Genomic DNA, 18,090 nt, shown 5'->3' with positions numbered 1-18,090 from the left:
CGCTCAAGGTTGTTGGGTCTCCAGTGTTAATTAAGTAGTTATACACAATAAGATATTAATATTTTCTATATCCTAAACATGGTGGATTACATAACCCAATTAAAATGTCATTTCATAATTTAAAAACAACCATAAAGAAAAAGAAGAAAAAAAGTCAGACTTCTGACCAAACCACTTTCCCAGATGTTGGTATAATTCCTGTCTTTCTATCCAAAAACAAACAAACAGTTCCCCTTATCCCTATTAACCAACAGTCCCTTTACAGATGGTTTAGTTCACATATCACATAGTGGCTATGCATACAACAGATTGAAAAACGTGCTAAAACTGAAAAAGAAAAAACATCCAGTTCCTTAGGAAGCATGAACCTCTGGATAAAGCCATCTAGAGGAAAATTAGAATTTCATTAGATTCACTCCAATACAAAATAAATCAAATAAGTTGCTTCTATTGGAGTTTTAGGACTATATCTTATTGCAAGGACAAAAAACTAATCTTATTCTCTGTAATTTCTAGGGCTATCAAGTGACAAAAATCATGGTTAGTCACACTGTTAAAAATAGCATACCATTTATTTACATTTTGTGGATATTTCCTATATTTTCAAATATATTGACTTAAATTACAACACAATGTAAAATTGTACAGTGTTCACTTTATTTTTTGTTACAAATATTTGCATGGTAAAAAACTAAAGAAATTGTATTTTTAAAATTTCCACATTACAAGTGATATAATGCAATCTCTATCAGGAAAGCTGAGCTTACAGATGTAGAATTAGGACAAAAAAACTGTATTCAAAAATAAAACAATATAAAACTTTAGATCCTACAAGTCCAATCGGTTCTACTTCTGTTTGAGCAATCGGCCGAACAAAACAAATTTGTGTACTTTGCAAGAGAACGCTGCCTGCTTCTTGTTTACAATGTCACCTGAAAGCGAGAATATGCGTTCACATGATGCCGTTGTAGCAGGAACCGCAAGATATTTGCATGCCAGGTGCACTAAAGATTCATGTGTTTCTTCGTGCGTCAAGGACCATTCCAGAGGACAGGCATCCATGCTGATAATGGAATCTGCTGTTCAATAACGGTTCAAAGCAGAGCCGAGGGATGCGTGTTCATTTCCAGCATCTGAGTCAGATGCCACCAGCAGAAGGTTGACTTTTTTTCTGGTGATTTGGGTTCTGTAGTTTCAGCATCCGAGTTCTTGCTGTTAAGACTTTTGAAAGCATGCTGTACAACTCCTCCTTCTAAGACATGGGGAGGCACATCAGATTCTTAAACCATGGGTTGCGTGCTGATCCTATATCTATAGAAGTCTCACTTTGTTACCTTCTTTGTGTTTTGTCAAATCTGCAGTGAAAGCATTCTTAAAAATGAACATGGCCTCAACGGGTAGTTAACTCGAGAGGTAGATATGCTGAAGGGTAGGAAGAGGGTCAACTGGAGGATTGGGCCAAAAGAAATCTGATGAGGTTTAACAAGGACAGGCTTTTAAAGAACAGAGTACTGCACTTGGTATGGAAGAATCCCAAGTACTGCTACAGGCTGAGGACTGACTGGCTAAGCAGCAATTCTGTAGGAAAAAAGACCCGAAGATTACAATGGATTATTCCCCTTTATTCAACATTGGTAACTCCACTGCATCCAATTCTGCCCCCACCCCATTACAGAAAGGTGTGGATATATTGGGAGAGTCCAGAAAAGGAAAACAAAAATGATCAGGCGTCTGGAGCACATGACTTATGAGGAGAGGCTGAAGGATTTGGGCTTATTTAGTCTACAGAACAGAAAAGCCTTCAGCTACCCAAAGGGGGGGTCCAAAGCGGGGGTCCAAAGCGGATGGAGAGTCTGTTCTTAGTGGTAACAGATGACAGAATGAAGAGCAATGTACTCAAGTTGCAGTGGGGGGAGGTCTAGATTGGATATTAGGAAAAACTATTTCACTAGGAGGGTGGGGAAGCACTGGAATGGGTTACCTAGGGAGGTGATGTAATCTCCACCCATACAGGTTTTTAAATCCCAGCTTGACAAAGCCCTGGCTGGAATGATTTAGTTGGGATCGATGACCTCCTGGGGTCTTTTCCAGTTCTAGGAAATAAAATGCATTTTTTAAACAAGCATCATTAGCATTAAAGGGTATTCTCTGGAATGGTGGCCAAAGCATGAAGGGATATATGAATATTTAGCATATCTGGCACATAAATAGCTTGCAATGCTGGCTGCAGAAGTGCCATGTGAAGACCTGTTCTCACCTTCAGGTGACATTGAAAATAAGAAGTGGGAAGCATTATTTCCCATAAATGTAAACAAACTTGTATCTCTAAGGGTATGTCTACACTGCACGATAACTTGAAATAAGATACACAATTTGCATAACTCAGATTTCATATCTTATTTCAATGCTATTTTGAAATAGCTTATTCCATCATTTGGCCCTGTCTACACAACACTAAATTTTGAAATAAAGCACTATTCCGAAACATCCCTTACTCCTCATAGAAGGCGTTTTGCAGGGTCATTGGAATAACGAGCCCAAAAATAACAGGCTTGCTGTGAAGACACGGCATAGCTATTTCAGGATATGCTGCTATCCCAAAATAGTGTTGCAGTGTAGATGCACCGTTAGGGATTGCCTGAACAAGTAGGAGGATTGAATGGACTTGTAGATGCTGAAATTTTATATTGTTTTGTTTTTTGTAAGATGCACTTCACAGTGAAGAGATTGCACTACAATATTTGTATGAGGTAAGTTGAAAAATACTATCTGTTTATCATTTTTAGTGCAAATATTTGTAATAAAGTGAGTACTTTACACCTTGTATTCTGTGTTGTAATTAAAATCATATTTGAAAAATTAAGAAAAACAAAAATATTTATTAAATTTTAATTGATATTCTTTAACAGTATTAAAATGGATTAAATTTTTAATCATGATTTTTATTAGTTAATCGCATGATTTAACGGTTATGCAGGCAATAGTGTTATACAGTTCTGTAAACCATACTTACATTAGGGAATCCATTGGTATCAATGGGGCTACTTATGCAAGGACTGCAAAATAGAGGCCTCATGCAGCATCAGCAATAATGTGGGCAACAGCACACAGTAGCTACCATAAAATACATCTTGAACTCAGTACACACACACAGACAGACACTAATACAGGTTGAACCTCCAAAATCCAGGACTCTCTGGTCCAGCAGGACCATGGATGTTGCTGGATTAGAGAGCCCTGGCACCTGGGAGTGCAAACCAGCTGGGAGCCCTGTCCCCAGGAGCCCTGGTTGGGTGGAACAGCAGAGGGACCAGCAAGCCCTGGGCAGGACAGTAGTGGGGCAGCCAGCGGCCAAAGCGGAGAAGTTGGTAAGCCCCATTTCCAGAAATCCCTGGCAGAGTGCAGCAGAAGCAGGGCAGCTGGCAAGCCCTGTTCCCCAGGGATTCCCAGTCGGGTGAGGGATAAGCAGGGCCACAGTGGCTAGAGAACTCCATCCCTGGGGAACCCCACTGGGCCGGAGTCCACGTCCAAGCCCTGCAGGCTGGAGCCCAGTGGCAGTGGGTCTGGAGCAGAGCCAGCCATGGGGGGGGGGAGGGGGGGAGGGAGCATTCTGGAAAGCTGGTGGCAGGGGACCTCCCCTGATCCAGTAAATTCCTTCATTCAGGACAGGTCAGGTCCCGAGGATGTCCTGGACAAAGGAGGTTCAACCTGTATTGTACTTATATAGCTGGTCACTTTCTCAAGATAGGCTTCAAGCAGTTGAAATAATGTTCCAAATTTAACACTGAAGCAATACCAGTGAAAACTTTGAGATGAGCATGTTATCAATTCCAAATCTGATTTTCTTATACTGGTCTCTACAAAATCAGGTTATACCATGTTGTGCGTGCGTATGTGTAAAAAACAGGAGTAGGAAAAGGTACATTGATAAGAAGCCAGAGCTAACTTGAAAATACAGGCAGTCCCCGACTTACGCGGATCCGACTTATGTCGGATCCGCACTTACGAACGGAGCTTTCTCGCCCCGGAAGTCGGGGCGAGAAAGCCCCGTTCGTAAGCTGCTCCGGTGCCCCTGGTCTGCTGGAGACCGTCTCCAGCAGACCAGGGGCACCGGGCGGGTTCCCGCGCTTCTGAGGCTTTGCCAGAGCAAAGCCTCGGAAGCGCGGGAACCGCTGCTGCTGCCACTTGGGTGCCGGTGCCTGTGGTCCGCTGGGGACCGTCCCCAGCAGACCACAGGCACCGGGACCCAAGCGGCAGCAGTGGGCGGGTTCCTGCGCTTCTGAGGCTTTGCCAGAGCAAAGCCTCAGAAGCGCGGGAACCCCCGCTGCTGCCGCATGAGTCCCGGTGCCTGTGGTCTGCTGGGGACGGTCCCCAGCAGACCACAGGCACTCGGACTGAAGCCGCAGCCGCGGGGGGGTCCCGCGCCTCTGAGGCTTTGCCAGAGCAAAGCCTCAGAGGCGCGGGGAACCGCCGCTGCTGCCGCTTTGACTGAAGCAGCAGCAGCGGCGGTTCCCCGCACCTCTGAGGCTTTGCTCTGGCAAAGCCTCAGAGGCGCGGGACCCCCCCGCGGCTGCGGCTTCAGTCCGGGTGCCTGTGGTCTGCTGGGGACCGTCCCCAGCAGACCACAGGCACCCGGACTGAAGCCGCAGCCGCGGGGGGTCCCGCGCCTCAGAGGCTTTGCCAGAGCAAAGCCTCAGAGGCGCGGCACCCCGCTGCCGCTGCGGCTCTGCTCCCCGTGTCCCTGGTCTGCTGGGGGGGGGGGGGGCGCAGCTAGTGTGCTCCCCCCCCCCCCCAGCAGACCAGGCTTTTGTTTTGGACTCTGGGGCAGAGCAGCTGGGGCGCTGCCGATTGGTCCTGCAGCGCCCGTGGGCACTACTGGACCAACCCGGCAGCACACCAGCTGCTCTGCCCCAGGTCCTGATTCAGCCACTGCTGGTCAGTTTCAGCAGCGGCTGAATCAGGACGTCTGGGGCAGAGCAGATGGGGTGCTGCTGGGTTGGTCCAGTAGCACCCCAGCTGCTCTGCCCCAGGCGTCCCCAAGTCAGCTTCTGCTGAAACTGACCAGCGCTGACTACAGGAAGCCCCAGGCAGAGTTGCTCTGCCCCGGGCTTCCTGGAATCAGCTGCTGATCAGTTTCAGCAGCAGCTGACTTGGGGACGCCTGGGGTTCTTAAGTTGATTCTGTATGTAAGTCAGAACTGGCGGTCAGTTTCAGCAGTGTCTGAATCTGGACGCCAGTTCCGACTTACATACAGATTCAACTTAAGAACAAACCTACAGTCCCTATCTTGTACGTAACCCGGGGACTGCCTGTAAACCAAAAGAAGATTATGTATTGGCTCCTACTGTAGTATGTAAAGCACTGTTCTGCCCTCGTACTAACACACTAACCTGGACAATATCTCATTGAAGTATACCAGGACTTTCTTATTTAAGAAACAGTTGTTTCTTTATGTGATCTTCAGAGTTTTTCTATCCTCTTCCATAATTTACAATGCTAGCCCTGATCTGCTTTTCATTGCTTCTTTCTTTACTATTCTAAAAAGAAATGCATTGGAATTATCATAAGGCATTGCTTATCTGAAAGTTGGCTAGAGGAAACTGGAATATTTGTATTTCAAATTTAAGAACAAATAGTTCAATATAGGGGAAAATTGCCTCATTCTTGTTACTTATTGCTGTTCAGTGAATGCTTGTTAAGAAAAACACTGCCAGAAGATGTAATGCAATCAAGTTACGTTTTGCCTGAAACCAAAGACTAAAAATGTTGATAGTTAAGAAGGAAATAAAAAAGTGATATTAGTTATATTAATCTATACTCCCACTCAATAGTGATACATTTTCCAGTACAAATATTTTGCTTTCTTGTATATTGCATCAAATTGGAATCTAGTGAAATAAATTAGTGTTTCTGTATAGCTCAAATTACAGCTAAACAATGCTGCAAGACACATTGTTATGAGAATTTCAGCATGAGAACTACTAATATACACTTCCACACTTGACAGCAACATTTATATATTTGTGTGAAATATATAAAAGTCATATATAATAGTTACAGCAGGCTGATTTAAAAACAAAACAAAACAAAAAAAAGTTACAGCTCTTTTCCATGGGCAACAATTGGAGAAAAACAGATCATTCATTAAAGACAAAGTACCCAAGGGTCATTTTAAAAAGTAGAACTTTGTTTCATGATGGAGCATTATCATTAAAATAAACTAATCCATTATTTTCAAAAACATGGAGCCTGGAAGACACCTTAGTGACATTTCATTGAACATACCAGTTTGCTGGTATGTTAAAATTAAATATTTTAATGTTATTGTATTGCTATATTCTGGAATACTAACCAGAGTTTGTAACATTGCTGGACACAGATATTACTCTTTTGTACCCATTCAAAATCCTGGGCAGATTCTCCACTAGTATAAATCATGATAGCGTCAATGAAGTCAGTAGTACTATGACAATTTACAATCATTCCTCTCCAGGCTGAAAGTCTTTTATAGAAGAATTTTTTAAAAACCCAATTCATTGAATCATAGAAGACTAGAACTGGAAGGGATCTCAAGAGATCAAGTCCAGTCCCCTGCCCTCATGGCAGGATCAAGCACCATCTAGATCAGGGCTACTCAACACACGTCCCATGGGCCACAAGCAACCCGCAGCCCTTTTGTTTGTGGCCCGCAGTGCACTTTGGGTTTACATGGGGCTCAACACGTGGCTCACAGGTGGGAGCTAAAACAAAAAAGTAGTCAATATAATGGTCTTCTGTTGATATGCATTTTAGTGGTTACATTCCCAGACTGTCATTGCTTGTTAAAAGTGCAGTCATATGGGTGGAAATTGGGTAAATATTGCATTTTATTAATATCAGCAGAACTGACTTAAATGGGGCCTGTATGTTGTGTAGTCTTGTCTTAATCTTTGTATTCATGCCCTTCAGTGTGAAAGAAGCTATTTGCATGTATATGCAACCACACTTAAGTTGCGGCCCTTGGCATGCGCTGAGAGTATCATTGAGAGCCCCGGGGCTTCCACAGTGGAGTAGCCCTGATCTAGATCTTCCTTGTTAGATGACTGTCTAACCTGCTCTTAAATATCTCCAGTGATAGAGATTACACAACCTTCATAGGCAATTTATTCCAGTGTTGAACCACCCTGACATTTTTCCTAATGCCCAACCTAAACCTCCCTTCCTGCAGTTTAAGCCCATTGCATCTTGTCCTATCATCAGAGACCAAGGAGAACAATCCTCCTCCCCCCCACCCCCCGTGACACTTTTAGATTCCTGAAAACCACTATCATGTCCCCTTTCAGTCTTCTCTTTTCCAAACTCAACAAGCCCAATTCCTTCAGCCTTCCCTCATAGCTCATGTTTTCTAGACCTTTAACCATTTTTGTTGCTCTTCTCTGGACCTTCTCCAGTTTCTCCACATCTAACCCCCGCCTTCCTGCAAAACGGCAAAGGGTTCACCCCTCACCGCGCAGTTCCTGCCCAGTCCCTGGACACAGCGCGGGTCCGGCAGACCTGTCACAGCCCCCCCGCCGGAGTAACTCCCGATACTCTGGCATATCTGATAATCCAGCACCACCTAGGTCCCAAAGGTGCCAGATTATCGGAAGTCTACTGTAATAGTGCAAAACTCATTTATTTAGGACTCTGTGGATGAAAACTTCCAGACTACTTGGATAAGCATTAAAATCACAAATACTAACCTGAAATTCCATCTTTAACCTCTCTTGCTATGCCTTTGCATTGCAACATTTAGGACTTAGAAAGATCTTTTATTGTTTGACAATAGCTGCAATACATCAAAGGGCCATGCATGTATTACCTTGTTAAATAAGAGCTTCCTAGGTACCCTGTTTAATTATATCAATGTATACATAGCAGAAGTCTGAATTCACGAGAAACGACACATTACACATATACAAAACACACAATTCACTTTTTAAAGATCTATTTGAGGGAGGAGAAAAGAGAGAGAATTTCAATGCATATTAATAGTGACTTTTAAGAATTAAGGTGTTTAAAAACAAAAGAAGTTAATCCATACTAAATATGAATCATCTTCATGTTTCACTTTTTAAAAATTGATATAAACTATTGTGACTTTTAACCAACCACTTGCCCTCTGAAACGGAGAAATGGAAATATTTTTGCTCTTTTATTTTCTAAGTGCTTACTTTGTGCATTTTACAGCACTTTTTGATGATTAACTACAAGAGAGATTTTCTGTTTTCTTTTTTAAGAAGGAATAAACCCGGGATGCTCAGACAAAATGTTGTGATATAAAAGTGCCGTAGAACAGAATGCACTGAAAACACAGGAACTGTGGAAGTTACTCCATTATAATCATGCAAATGGTGCTGGTATAGCATTTTGTTTTCCCCATTTGTCATAGTTACAAAATGTCTTAAATATGTTCCAAGACTTGCATTCTTTCTTCTACACATTCAAGTTTTAATATGTTAGCTATAAACATGATCATTTTAAAGAGCAGCTTCATGTGTGTTCCCTCAAGCAATGGGGGATATGATAAAGTGAAGCCTCAATAATATTTTTTTCTGAGAATCCTTTTGACTAGATTTGAGATGTATTATTTCACTCTGGAGACACATATCAATGCATAATGCAAACAAATAGTGAGTCCTCCAGATCAAGGCAGCCTGATAGGCCAATCTACATTATTTTATAAACAGCAGCAAGACAAAAACTTATGGGGCCTCAAATTCTGCTTCTGGTTGAGTTCCACCTGCTAACAAAGTGGAGAAGTTAAGACATGCTATCCTTGCACACCTCTGTTCCGGGGTCACCTGCACAAACTAGAGCAACCATAATCTAAACACACAACACACAAAGGTTGAATTACCAACTTTTTTAATTTGAGAGCTTGAGAGAATAGTCTGTGGTACAGTATTCTTATATCAATAGATTTATTATCAAGTTTGATAATAAAAAGGAAGCTTGTGAAGAATGTGAATATAAAAAAAAAAAATCACAGGACCAGACTAGGCGTTTTATGAAGGAACTAGTCTAGCTCATCTGTGCCTCATTAACAGCCTGCTGGTTCCCAAGAGACAGCAGATGGTCTCTGTGAAGCACTTGAGGGGAAGAGGAAGAAGTGGTAGAGGCTAGAGAGAGTAGAAGGCTCGTATTGGAGAACTTTGCCTGGAGGCGAGGGTTTGGGCCAAAGGGCTGAAGAAGAGTGAAGGCCAGCAGAACAGTACAGGGGTCTGCCTGCTGACAAATAGATAGCACTAACAGATTGATGGATCTCTCCTAAGAAAGAAAAGATTCCAGGTAGGAAGGCCTAAGAGTGAATGCTCAGTAGATCATAGGCAGTGTTTAAAGTTGCATATGGTGGATTAAGACAAGTAGCTAAGCATAACCTGGAAAGGGACTAAAAGCTGTGGCCAGTTTGGAAGCTTGAATGGTGAGACCTGCGGAGCAGAGTGGAGACTTGCCCCAAAACTCACTGGGCACAAAGAAACTTTATTTTTTTAATTCATTTTTTGTCAATAAACCAAGCAATGAAAAGAAATGCTACTGTATACACCCTTCTATAGTGTATTGAGGAGCTTCAGTAAAGAAGAAACTGAAGCAGAGTGCTGGACAACCACTCCTGACCGCAAGAGGATGTGCAAATGTTCCTTTATTTATAAAATAGGTAGGCTGTCACTGTTAGTAGGATAACGGCACCTCTGACATGCATGCTCCTCAGTTTCTAAGAGCTGGTCTCATGCTTTGTGCAGGCATCTGTCTTCAAGTGGTATCAGGCAACTCCTGCACTTTTCAGACCAGAATCCCTGTATATCAGCCATGATCACCTCAGCAGGCCAGCTTAGGTTCAGTACCTACAGTTCTGTTCCTTCTAGGAGTTGTGATCATTTCTAGCTACTAGGAAGCCGTCTTACAAAAAAGCATCATTTATTTAGATCAAAAGCATTTCAGAAAAAAAATCTTAACCAAACATTGCTGTTCTTCCCTAAGGCTTAATTTCTAAGGAGCCAACGAAAGTCCAATTGCTTTCAGGTACTCTTGTAAGACCCAGGTCTGTGTTTCATCAGTCTGCTCTTGTCAGGAACAGCACTCAATGACCACCTGCCATTGTCACCAGTCCTTTCAACCATTCAAGCCCAGATGTAAAAAGAGACTTCAATGAGCTAGGTGGCCTCTGAGTACAAGTTCCTACGGAATTAGGTAGCAGCTGAGTACAAGTTTCGTGAATTACATGGTTCCTCAAATTGAGACTTAAACATCAAATTAGCTTTGCGGGCTTAAGTGTCCCTCGGATTCCTAGGCACACAGCCTTAGCAGAAAGCTTTGCTGCCTCAAACTAGATCATGCTTGGAATTACCCTCCTCATCCCCAAGAGTTTGTTGTGAGGTTGCTTGGGTATAGTCATTGTGTTGCTTTTCTGCTTGGTCTTCCAACTGTCCCTTACTATGCTAGATGAATATAACCATGCAGGATAGTCTAACAGTACAGTATAACTACAGTCACCGTACCTCACTGACCAGTTCCTCTTCAGCAGCGGTTCCCAACTGCTGGTCCCCCTGCAGCCTCCAACTGCTGGCTGCCAGGCCGCAGGAACCCCGTCAGCAGAGCTACGCAGCCATGGCCCCAGCTGTTCCCAGGGTCAGGGTGCAGCAGTGATGGCTGCCAGCGCTGGAGCCTGGGCTGTGGGACTAAAAATAGCACCGTGGCCCTGGCTCAACTCCCATCTCCAGCCCCATCCGCCACGTGGCCCCGCCCCCAGGAGCAACTGGTGCTGCAGCTGCATTGTGGCTGCTGTGGCCAGACCACAGTACTAAAAATAGTGCTGCGGCCCCAGCTTCAGTCCCGGAATACTGGGTGTGCTGCCCCATATATCAGGACTGGAGGCAGGATCACGCTGCTATTTTTAGTATCACGGTATGGCCCCAGCAGCCACCATGCAGCCGCAGCCCCAGCTGCTCCCAGTGGCAGGGCCACATGGCGGACAGGCCCAAAGCTGGGACCGCAGCTACATGGCAGGTGGTGGCAGAGACTGGAGCTGCAGGGCTGTGTGGCCAAAAACAGGAGACTGGCCCTACAGTGTATGGTGGTGGGAGGCTCTAAGGGGTAAGGGAATGGGAAGCCAGCTGTTCACAGTGGGTCAGGGGAGGAGGGGGTGGTGTCAGGGCTTTTGGCATAGTGAAAATGCAAATAAAATGTTGCCGGTTCACCAAAAGTTTATGAATGGGTTTGCCGGTCCCCAGCATAAAAAAAGGTTGGGAACCACTGATCTACAGTGTTCACAAAATTATGTATCAATATTCTTATAATATAACCACTACAACAGTCCCTGTTCCCAAACAGCTTACAATGACCAATTTGTTCTTCTTAATGGACATGAAACAGAAAATTACATTAATTGATCCTTCCTCTATGCATTAGGACACCTACAATTACTCTCTACTACAGGATGTCCTCACTATAAGTCCAAGATATGTTCCACAAAACTTGGATTTATAGCAAAACAACTTAAAGCAGGGAACTTTTTCTCCATGGCTGACTTCCATTTGCGCAATTCCCAACTTAAGAGCGGGGAATGAAAGGACTTATGATGCATCAGTTCCTATAAGCATCAATGACTTTAGTATGGAACGGGTGTATATTGGGGTGACTTATAGTGGGAACACACTTTAATGACACGAGCAATGCTAGGTAAATGTGCTAAAGAAGGGTTCAGGTCAGAGGTTTGGGAATGTGCAGGGCTTGAGAGTCAGGGGACCATAAGTATTTTATTTCCATTATATGCAAATAAAATCTACTCTCCCGCCGAAAGTTTGTGACTGGGTTGGGAACCACCGGTCCACACCATAGCACATTGATGGCAGAACACTCTCCCATTCACTTACTGCATCTTCACTAGATTCGCTAAATCAATGCTGCTGCACGAATTGCAGCAATGCCAATTTAACTCATAGAGGACAAGCTCTTACGAAGAAACTTCCAAGTATTTTAGTGAATGACAGCTTTTCTATGGAAGTGGGAAGAAGGAGTAGGTTGTCTTACACTGCAGACAGTGACAACACCAAAGGTTATCTGTTACTCAACCATCTCACAGCGATGTGAGATAAGGAAGATTGCTTTGAGAAATGTCTTTTTTAATATGAGTCTGAATTTTTTCCTGACTCAAAAACAACAGAAGATGAAAATGTATTCTAGGGATGTTAAGAGGCGGGTGATTGACTAATTGTGTAGTCGATACAATTTGTATCGGCTACACAATTAGCTGATAAGGGAAGGTGCTCTGTCCTGGCTTGAACCAGTTCAGGAGCTATCCCTGCTACAGCTCTGCAATTTAAATGTAGTAGGAGCCAGATGAGCAGGCAGCCTGGCTACATTTCAATTGCAGAGCCGCAGCAGGGGTAGATCCCAGACCAGTACAAGCCGGGACCACTGCACCTCTGCATTCTAAATGTACTAAGAGCGGGGCAGCTCTTATTGCTTTTAAAATGCAGAGCCATAGCAGTCCCAGACCAGCCTGAGTCCCTGTTTGTGGCAGCCCAGTCTCCTGCTAGAGCAGTAACTGTCCCAGCACGAGCTCCTGTTCCCTCTCTCCCCACTGCCTCTGATACAGAGGCAGCAAGGGTGGGGGGGAGGTGGGGGAAGAAAGCGAGTAGTCAAGGACTCAACTCAACTCCTCACTTATATCCCTAATATATTCTCGGTATTCTTAGGCCAGCTTTTTCTTCATTAGGAAAATTGTTGTTACTTTCAACTTTTACTATAAGACTGTACCATGTTTTTCCTCATACACATGTTCCCCTCCCCATAATTTCCAATGACGGAAATATCTTCTCCAAATATTCAGTTTACTTTAAATGTGAAATATACAAATATCAATATTAAATATCTACTCATCTTCAACACTTCCAAAAGCTAAAATACACCACCTACTGGCAATTTAAGTGTAAAATCCATCAACTGTTTGTACTGAAAGATGTATTTTTAAATTACACTGCATTTGATTTTAACTTCAGAAGCGTACAGAGAACTTTAGACTATATACTCCCCACTGACTTACAGCCAACTGAAAAAAGTCAGAGGCATGTCTACAATGCTTGGCATTTTGGACTACAGGAGTGTCAACTGCAGCACCTATAGTGTCTCCATGGCGAAGTTACAGCACACCATTGGTGCATGCTGCAATTCACACCCAGCAGTCCAAAAATGTGGGTTGTGTAGACATGTCATCCCAAAATATTAAAATACTTGACAGCAATGTTTCCTGTAAGCTGTACACTTGTGTGGCTGCTCAGGAGAGATTCAGATGCTGCCCAGATGATTAGCAGAGCGCCGACAGCTAGGTTTTTGTTTTTAATTGTGGAGCACATTCACACATGCCTGCATGCACACAGAAAAATTTATTCTGCACATGAGTCGAAAAGAGGAGAAGGGACATTGCTTGACAGCACATCAGACAAGGGCACTGCTGCCTGGATAAGACGGAGTAATTCTATTGCTTACTTCCGGATTTCAGCATCAAGAGCTGTCTTCCCCATCTCCATTATGCCACACTAATAAATTAAATGATAAACTGGAGAGTTAAAATCATCCAGTATTGTCTCTATAACCTTTGGTCTTTATCAGCTTGGCTGCATGGCCAGGAAAAGTCAGACAAGTTGCAGCCTTGGTATTACCTTAGAATTAATGAAGCTAACAAACCTGAAAAGCTAGTTTTAACTGGAGTTTATGGCTAAGTCTACACTGCTGCTTTACCATGCTGCAACTTACTGGCTCATGGGTATGAAAAAAGATCCCCCTTTTTCCCCCATTCCTCCTTGAGGGCAGCAAATTACAGCACTATAAAGCACTCATGTAAATGGGCACACCCAGCACAGTTAGCTAATCTCGTGATGGAGGTGGTTTATATAAAGCACTGGGAGAGCTCTCTTCCAGCACTCCTGCCATGGCCACACTTTCACTTTAAAGCAGAGCTGCTGCAGTGCTTTAATTATAGAAGTGTAGACAAAGCCTATGGATAGGAGGGGGAAGATCATTTAAATACATATTTTAGTTTTAACTTTTGGAATCCACTAATTGGAGTAGAACACTGGGTTCTATTAGCACCTCTGCTACTGACTCACTAAATATACGATTTTACACAACAGCAGCCTCATTGAGCTCAGTGGGGCTACTCACAGCTACACTAAGATCATGTTACAGGACTGGATTTTTAGGAACCAGCTAGAATAAGTCATTTAATATCTATACCTGAGTCCCATCTCACAGGGAGCGTTAGCTGATGAAAAATGCTATAAGGGCTTTTGCTATAAAACTTTCCCTATTTATAATCATGTTAAACAAAAACAAATAAACAAAAACAAAATCACATTGCACTGCCCTCCACCCTCAATACTTGAAAGCAGGATTGGGGAACAAATCAAAAAACTACAACAGTGAAGCAAAACACAGAAAAACAAAACCACCCCTTCACTCACACTTAAGTTGGAGCTCCAGCCCCACGAGGAAGGGACAGGGTATTGAGGTTCCACGCGGAGACATGCCATTGGCTGGATCAAATTAAGCCAGGGACGAGATGAAGCCTGCTAGCGGTAGGTTCCCCATGTCTGCTTTAAAGCTTCAAGAGTAAGCTTTTTCAAACAGATGAAAAATTGGAAGCTTTTCTAGATCTTGTACAACAAATGCTTACCTGAAGTCGAGAGTTCATGAGCATGAACTCCTGTTGACTCTTCATGTTTTCATTCATAGATTTTGAAAAGATGAATCCCATTTTGATCTAAACTGTAGTTATAAAAGGTAGATTTTAGTGTTTTAAAACACTAACCACAACAACTGAAGTTTATTTTGAATGTTTCTCTCACAATAGGAACAATAAACAACTTTAATAGCACAGACTCTGTTAATAAGGACTTTGCTGCTGGCTACCACCCAAAAGTTTTATAACTCATTGTATCATATCTACAGTTAGACAAGAGTGGCAAACACTGGGGCCATGTCTACACTGCCTCTTTTTTTTACAGACGGCAATACAAATGAAGCGCTCATTAACAACTTTTCATGCTTCATTTGTATAATCTCTGCCGGAGGCTTTTTACAGAAGAGTTTTTTTCACTAAAACTAGCAGTGTAGAGATGGATCTCTTTTGTGCAAGATCCTTATGCCTCAAAAAAGGAGGTATGCAGAACTTCTGCAAAAGGTTTTTATTTGCGCAAAACAGATCCATCTACACTGCTAGTTTTTGCACTTCATTTGCATTGCCTCTTCTGCAAAGAAGAGGTAGTGTAGACATAGCCAGGCTGTGTGTGGGGAGGGGTGTATTTTAAGGGGGGAAAAAAATCAGATGTTGCAATAATTAGGTGACAGCTTGATTGGGTCACTATAACTATGATAAGATAATTCAGTTCATGTGAGTGACATGGAAGACTAAGTGGGGTTTTAGAAGGGATTTGAATGAAGGTGGTATAGAAATCTAAAAGACATGGACATGGATGACAATTTATTTCCTTAATAGCTGTTTAGTAACATTTTTTCAAAACACCATCAACAGACAGGGGAAAAGGTATTGATAAAAGCAATCTTATTATTTCATGGTTGATGATTTCTGCTTAAATGATCCTCTCCAACCATAAAAATGGAAAACTGCTTCAGAGAATAATATTGTAACAGCTCCTCTGAGAGCCCTTCTGGTTGTTCTTGTTCCCAAAGCATTTATTATCTGCAACTTGTTCAAACAGAAAAACAAAGTTTTGCACAAGACAGGCAAAACACAACATGATAGAAACTAACAGCTCCCTGCAACTCCTGGAAAAGCCTGCCTAGACCAGAACTTCGTGCTTAAAACACATGCTCGCTAGTGTTCCTTGTATAGGATTTTATTTTGTTCGTAACTTAGGGTTCCTCTCCTTAGCACCAAATTGGGGGAGGGGGTAGATTGGCAGACATGGTTTCTTGCTGCTGCATAGCCCGATCCCTGCTCTCCACTTTCACACCATCTCACTGCAATTGCAACTCCCCATTCCTGGGCACAGCCTGGACCCCTGCTCCCCAACAACCATCATCCCCATTTCCTCCAATCCCCCACCACCCTCCAGCACGACCCAGCCTGCTACCGGCATCTCACCCACATGCCCTCCACACTCCCACCAGACCGCCCCATTGCACAGCCCGCTGCCAGCCCCGCTCCTGCCACCAGGGACGAGTGCAGCGCCGCGTGTTCCCGCCCCCGCCCCTCACCGCACGGGCCGCCGGTCTCGCGGGGCAGGCGATCGTTCGGGAGACGCCTCCCACCCAAGTTTCCTCGCGCGGCCTTCGGGAAGGGGGCGGGGCGGGGCGCGCTCTAGCGAGAACCCCCCGACCCTCTGCGCGTGGCCAACGAGCGAGCTGCCCTGCGTTTCCCCTGGCGCGCGCGCGCCGGGGATTTAAAGGGCCAGCGCGCGGCAAGGTGAAGGCGGTGCCGCGAGCAGCCAGCGCCCGCCCGATGCCCAGCCGCCTTCACAGCGCCACGGGGATGGGGGGGGGCGGGGCAGGCGGCCCCACCTCGTCTGTCCTCCCCCGCCCCCCCCGTCGTCATCCTGGCACCTCCGCCCCCAGCACTCACGAGGCTCCTGGCGCGGGGCCGGTGACGCGTCCCAAGCAGCGGCTCCCAAACCCGCCCCCAGTCGCGCTGCCTGACACGCGAGTTCGGGCTCCGCTCGGCTTCTGCTAACGGGGGGGGGGTCGCTGCAGCTTTTTTCCCGAAAAACGGCCGTTTTGGGGACAACAGAGTAATGTCACCATGTCACTCTGCATCCTCCGCCCTCAGCCGCCTGCCTCCCTCTCCGGCTGTGTCTAGACTGGCCAGTTTTTCGGGAAAATCAGCCGCTTTTCCGGAAAAACTTGCCAGCTGTCTGCACTGGCCGCTTGAATTTCCGCAAAAGCACTGACTTCCTACTGCAAGAAATCAGTGCTTCTTGCGGAAATACTATGCTGCTCCCGTTCAGGCAAAAGTCCCTTTTGCACAAGAGTATTGCGCAAAAGGGCCAGTGTAGACAGCTGAGATTTGTTTTCCGCAAAAAAGCCCCGATCGCGAAAATGGAGATCAGGGATTTTTTGCAGAAAAGCGTGTCTAGATTGGCATGGATGCTTTTCCGCAAAAAGTGCTTTTGCAGAAAAGCATCCATGCCAATCTAGACGCTCTTTTCCAAAAATGCTTTTAACTTTTCCATTAAAAGCATTTCCAGAAAATCATGCCAGTCTAGACGTAGCCTCCGGGGGGTTACACAGCCTCCCACTACCCCCTCCCTGGTGCTCTGGGTGGGGATGGGAGAGACACGTTCTCTCCCCCCCCCCATGCTCCAGAAGAGTGGGAGCCACATATCCTCCACCCTCGCCACACTCCTAGCCCCCTCACACGCCCCCTTAGCCAACCCCACACCTCCAGTCTGCTCATTCATAGCCCCCCATGCTGAGACCCTGTGCCCCCAACCCCTTCACGCACCCCCTCCACTGAGATCCTGCACCTCCAGATTGCTTCTGCCCCCTATAGAGAGACACCTCTTCCCAGTCCACTTCTGCCTCATCCACCCTGGAGAGACACCTATCCCCTGCCTGCTCCTGCCCCCTGCCCCCCAGCCAAACACCCTGCCCCCAGAGAGGGGGGGGTTGGTGAGTGTGTTACAATTTAGTTTACTTTTAGTGTAAAATAACAGTTTAACAGATGTGACATTTTGGACTTTCTTCTGCTCTCACTGAAGTCGATGACAAAACTTACAGTGACTTTTGGTAGGATCAAACTTTTGGTTCTTCTGCTAATCAAAATGTGAATTCTATTCTATACAGGGAGTAGTCTACACTTTTGTTGAGGCTAGGAAATAGAAATCGATCATTCATGGCTATGGGTGGTATGCCTTGGGAGAGAGAGAATAATGCATCTATGCAGTTTCAGCATTTTGCATATCAACAGAGTAAGAACATACATAAGAACCACCATACTTGGTCAGACCAAAGGTCCATCTAGCACAATATGCAGTCTGCTGACAGTGGTCAATGTCAGATGCCCTAGAGGGAGGGATCACAATATGTAATCCTCACGTGATCCCTCCCCTGTCA

At 44.8% G+C, this 18,090-nt stretch overlaps 1 protein-coding gene across 1 annotated transcript in view; it reads right to left on the bottom strand.

The window, feature by feature from the left end:
* Nucleotides 1-16,523, bottom strand: part of PLGRKT (plasminogen receptor with a C-terminal lysine) — a 44,193-nt gene extending 27,670 nt beyond the window's left edge. Inside the window, exons 1-2 of the mRNA XM_006115141.4 lie at nucleotides 16,237-16,523; nucleotides 14,693-14,784 (exon numbers count right to left, since the gene is read on the bottom strand). Of these exons, the coding sequence (XP_006115203.1) occupies nucleotides 14,693-14,773 (81 nt within the window). The 5' untranslated portion in view covers nucleotides 14,774-14,784; nucleotides 16,237-16,523. The remainder of the gene's footprint in view (nucleotides 1-14,692; nucleotides 14,785-16,236) is intronic.
* Between the last annotated feature and the right edge of the window lie 1,567 nt (nucleotides 16,524-18,090).

The sequence above is a fragment of the Pelodiscus sinensis genome, chromosome 6 (genome assembly GCF_049634645.1).
Source record: "Pelodiscus sinensis isolate JC-2024 chromosome 6, ASM4963464v1, whole genome shotgun sequence".
Lineage (NCBI taxonomy): Eukaryota > Metazoa > Chordata > Testudines > Trionychidae > Pelodiscus > Pelodiscus sinensis.
Note: the sequence above shows the minus strand (reverse complement) of the source record. Positions and strands in the feature narration are given on the sequence as shown.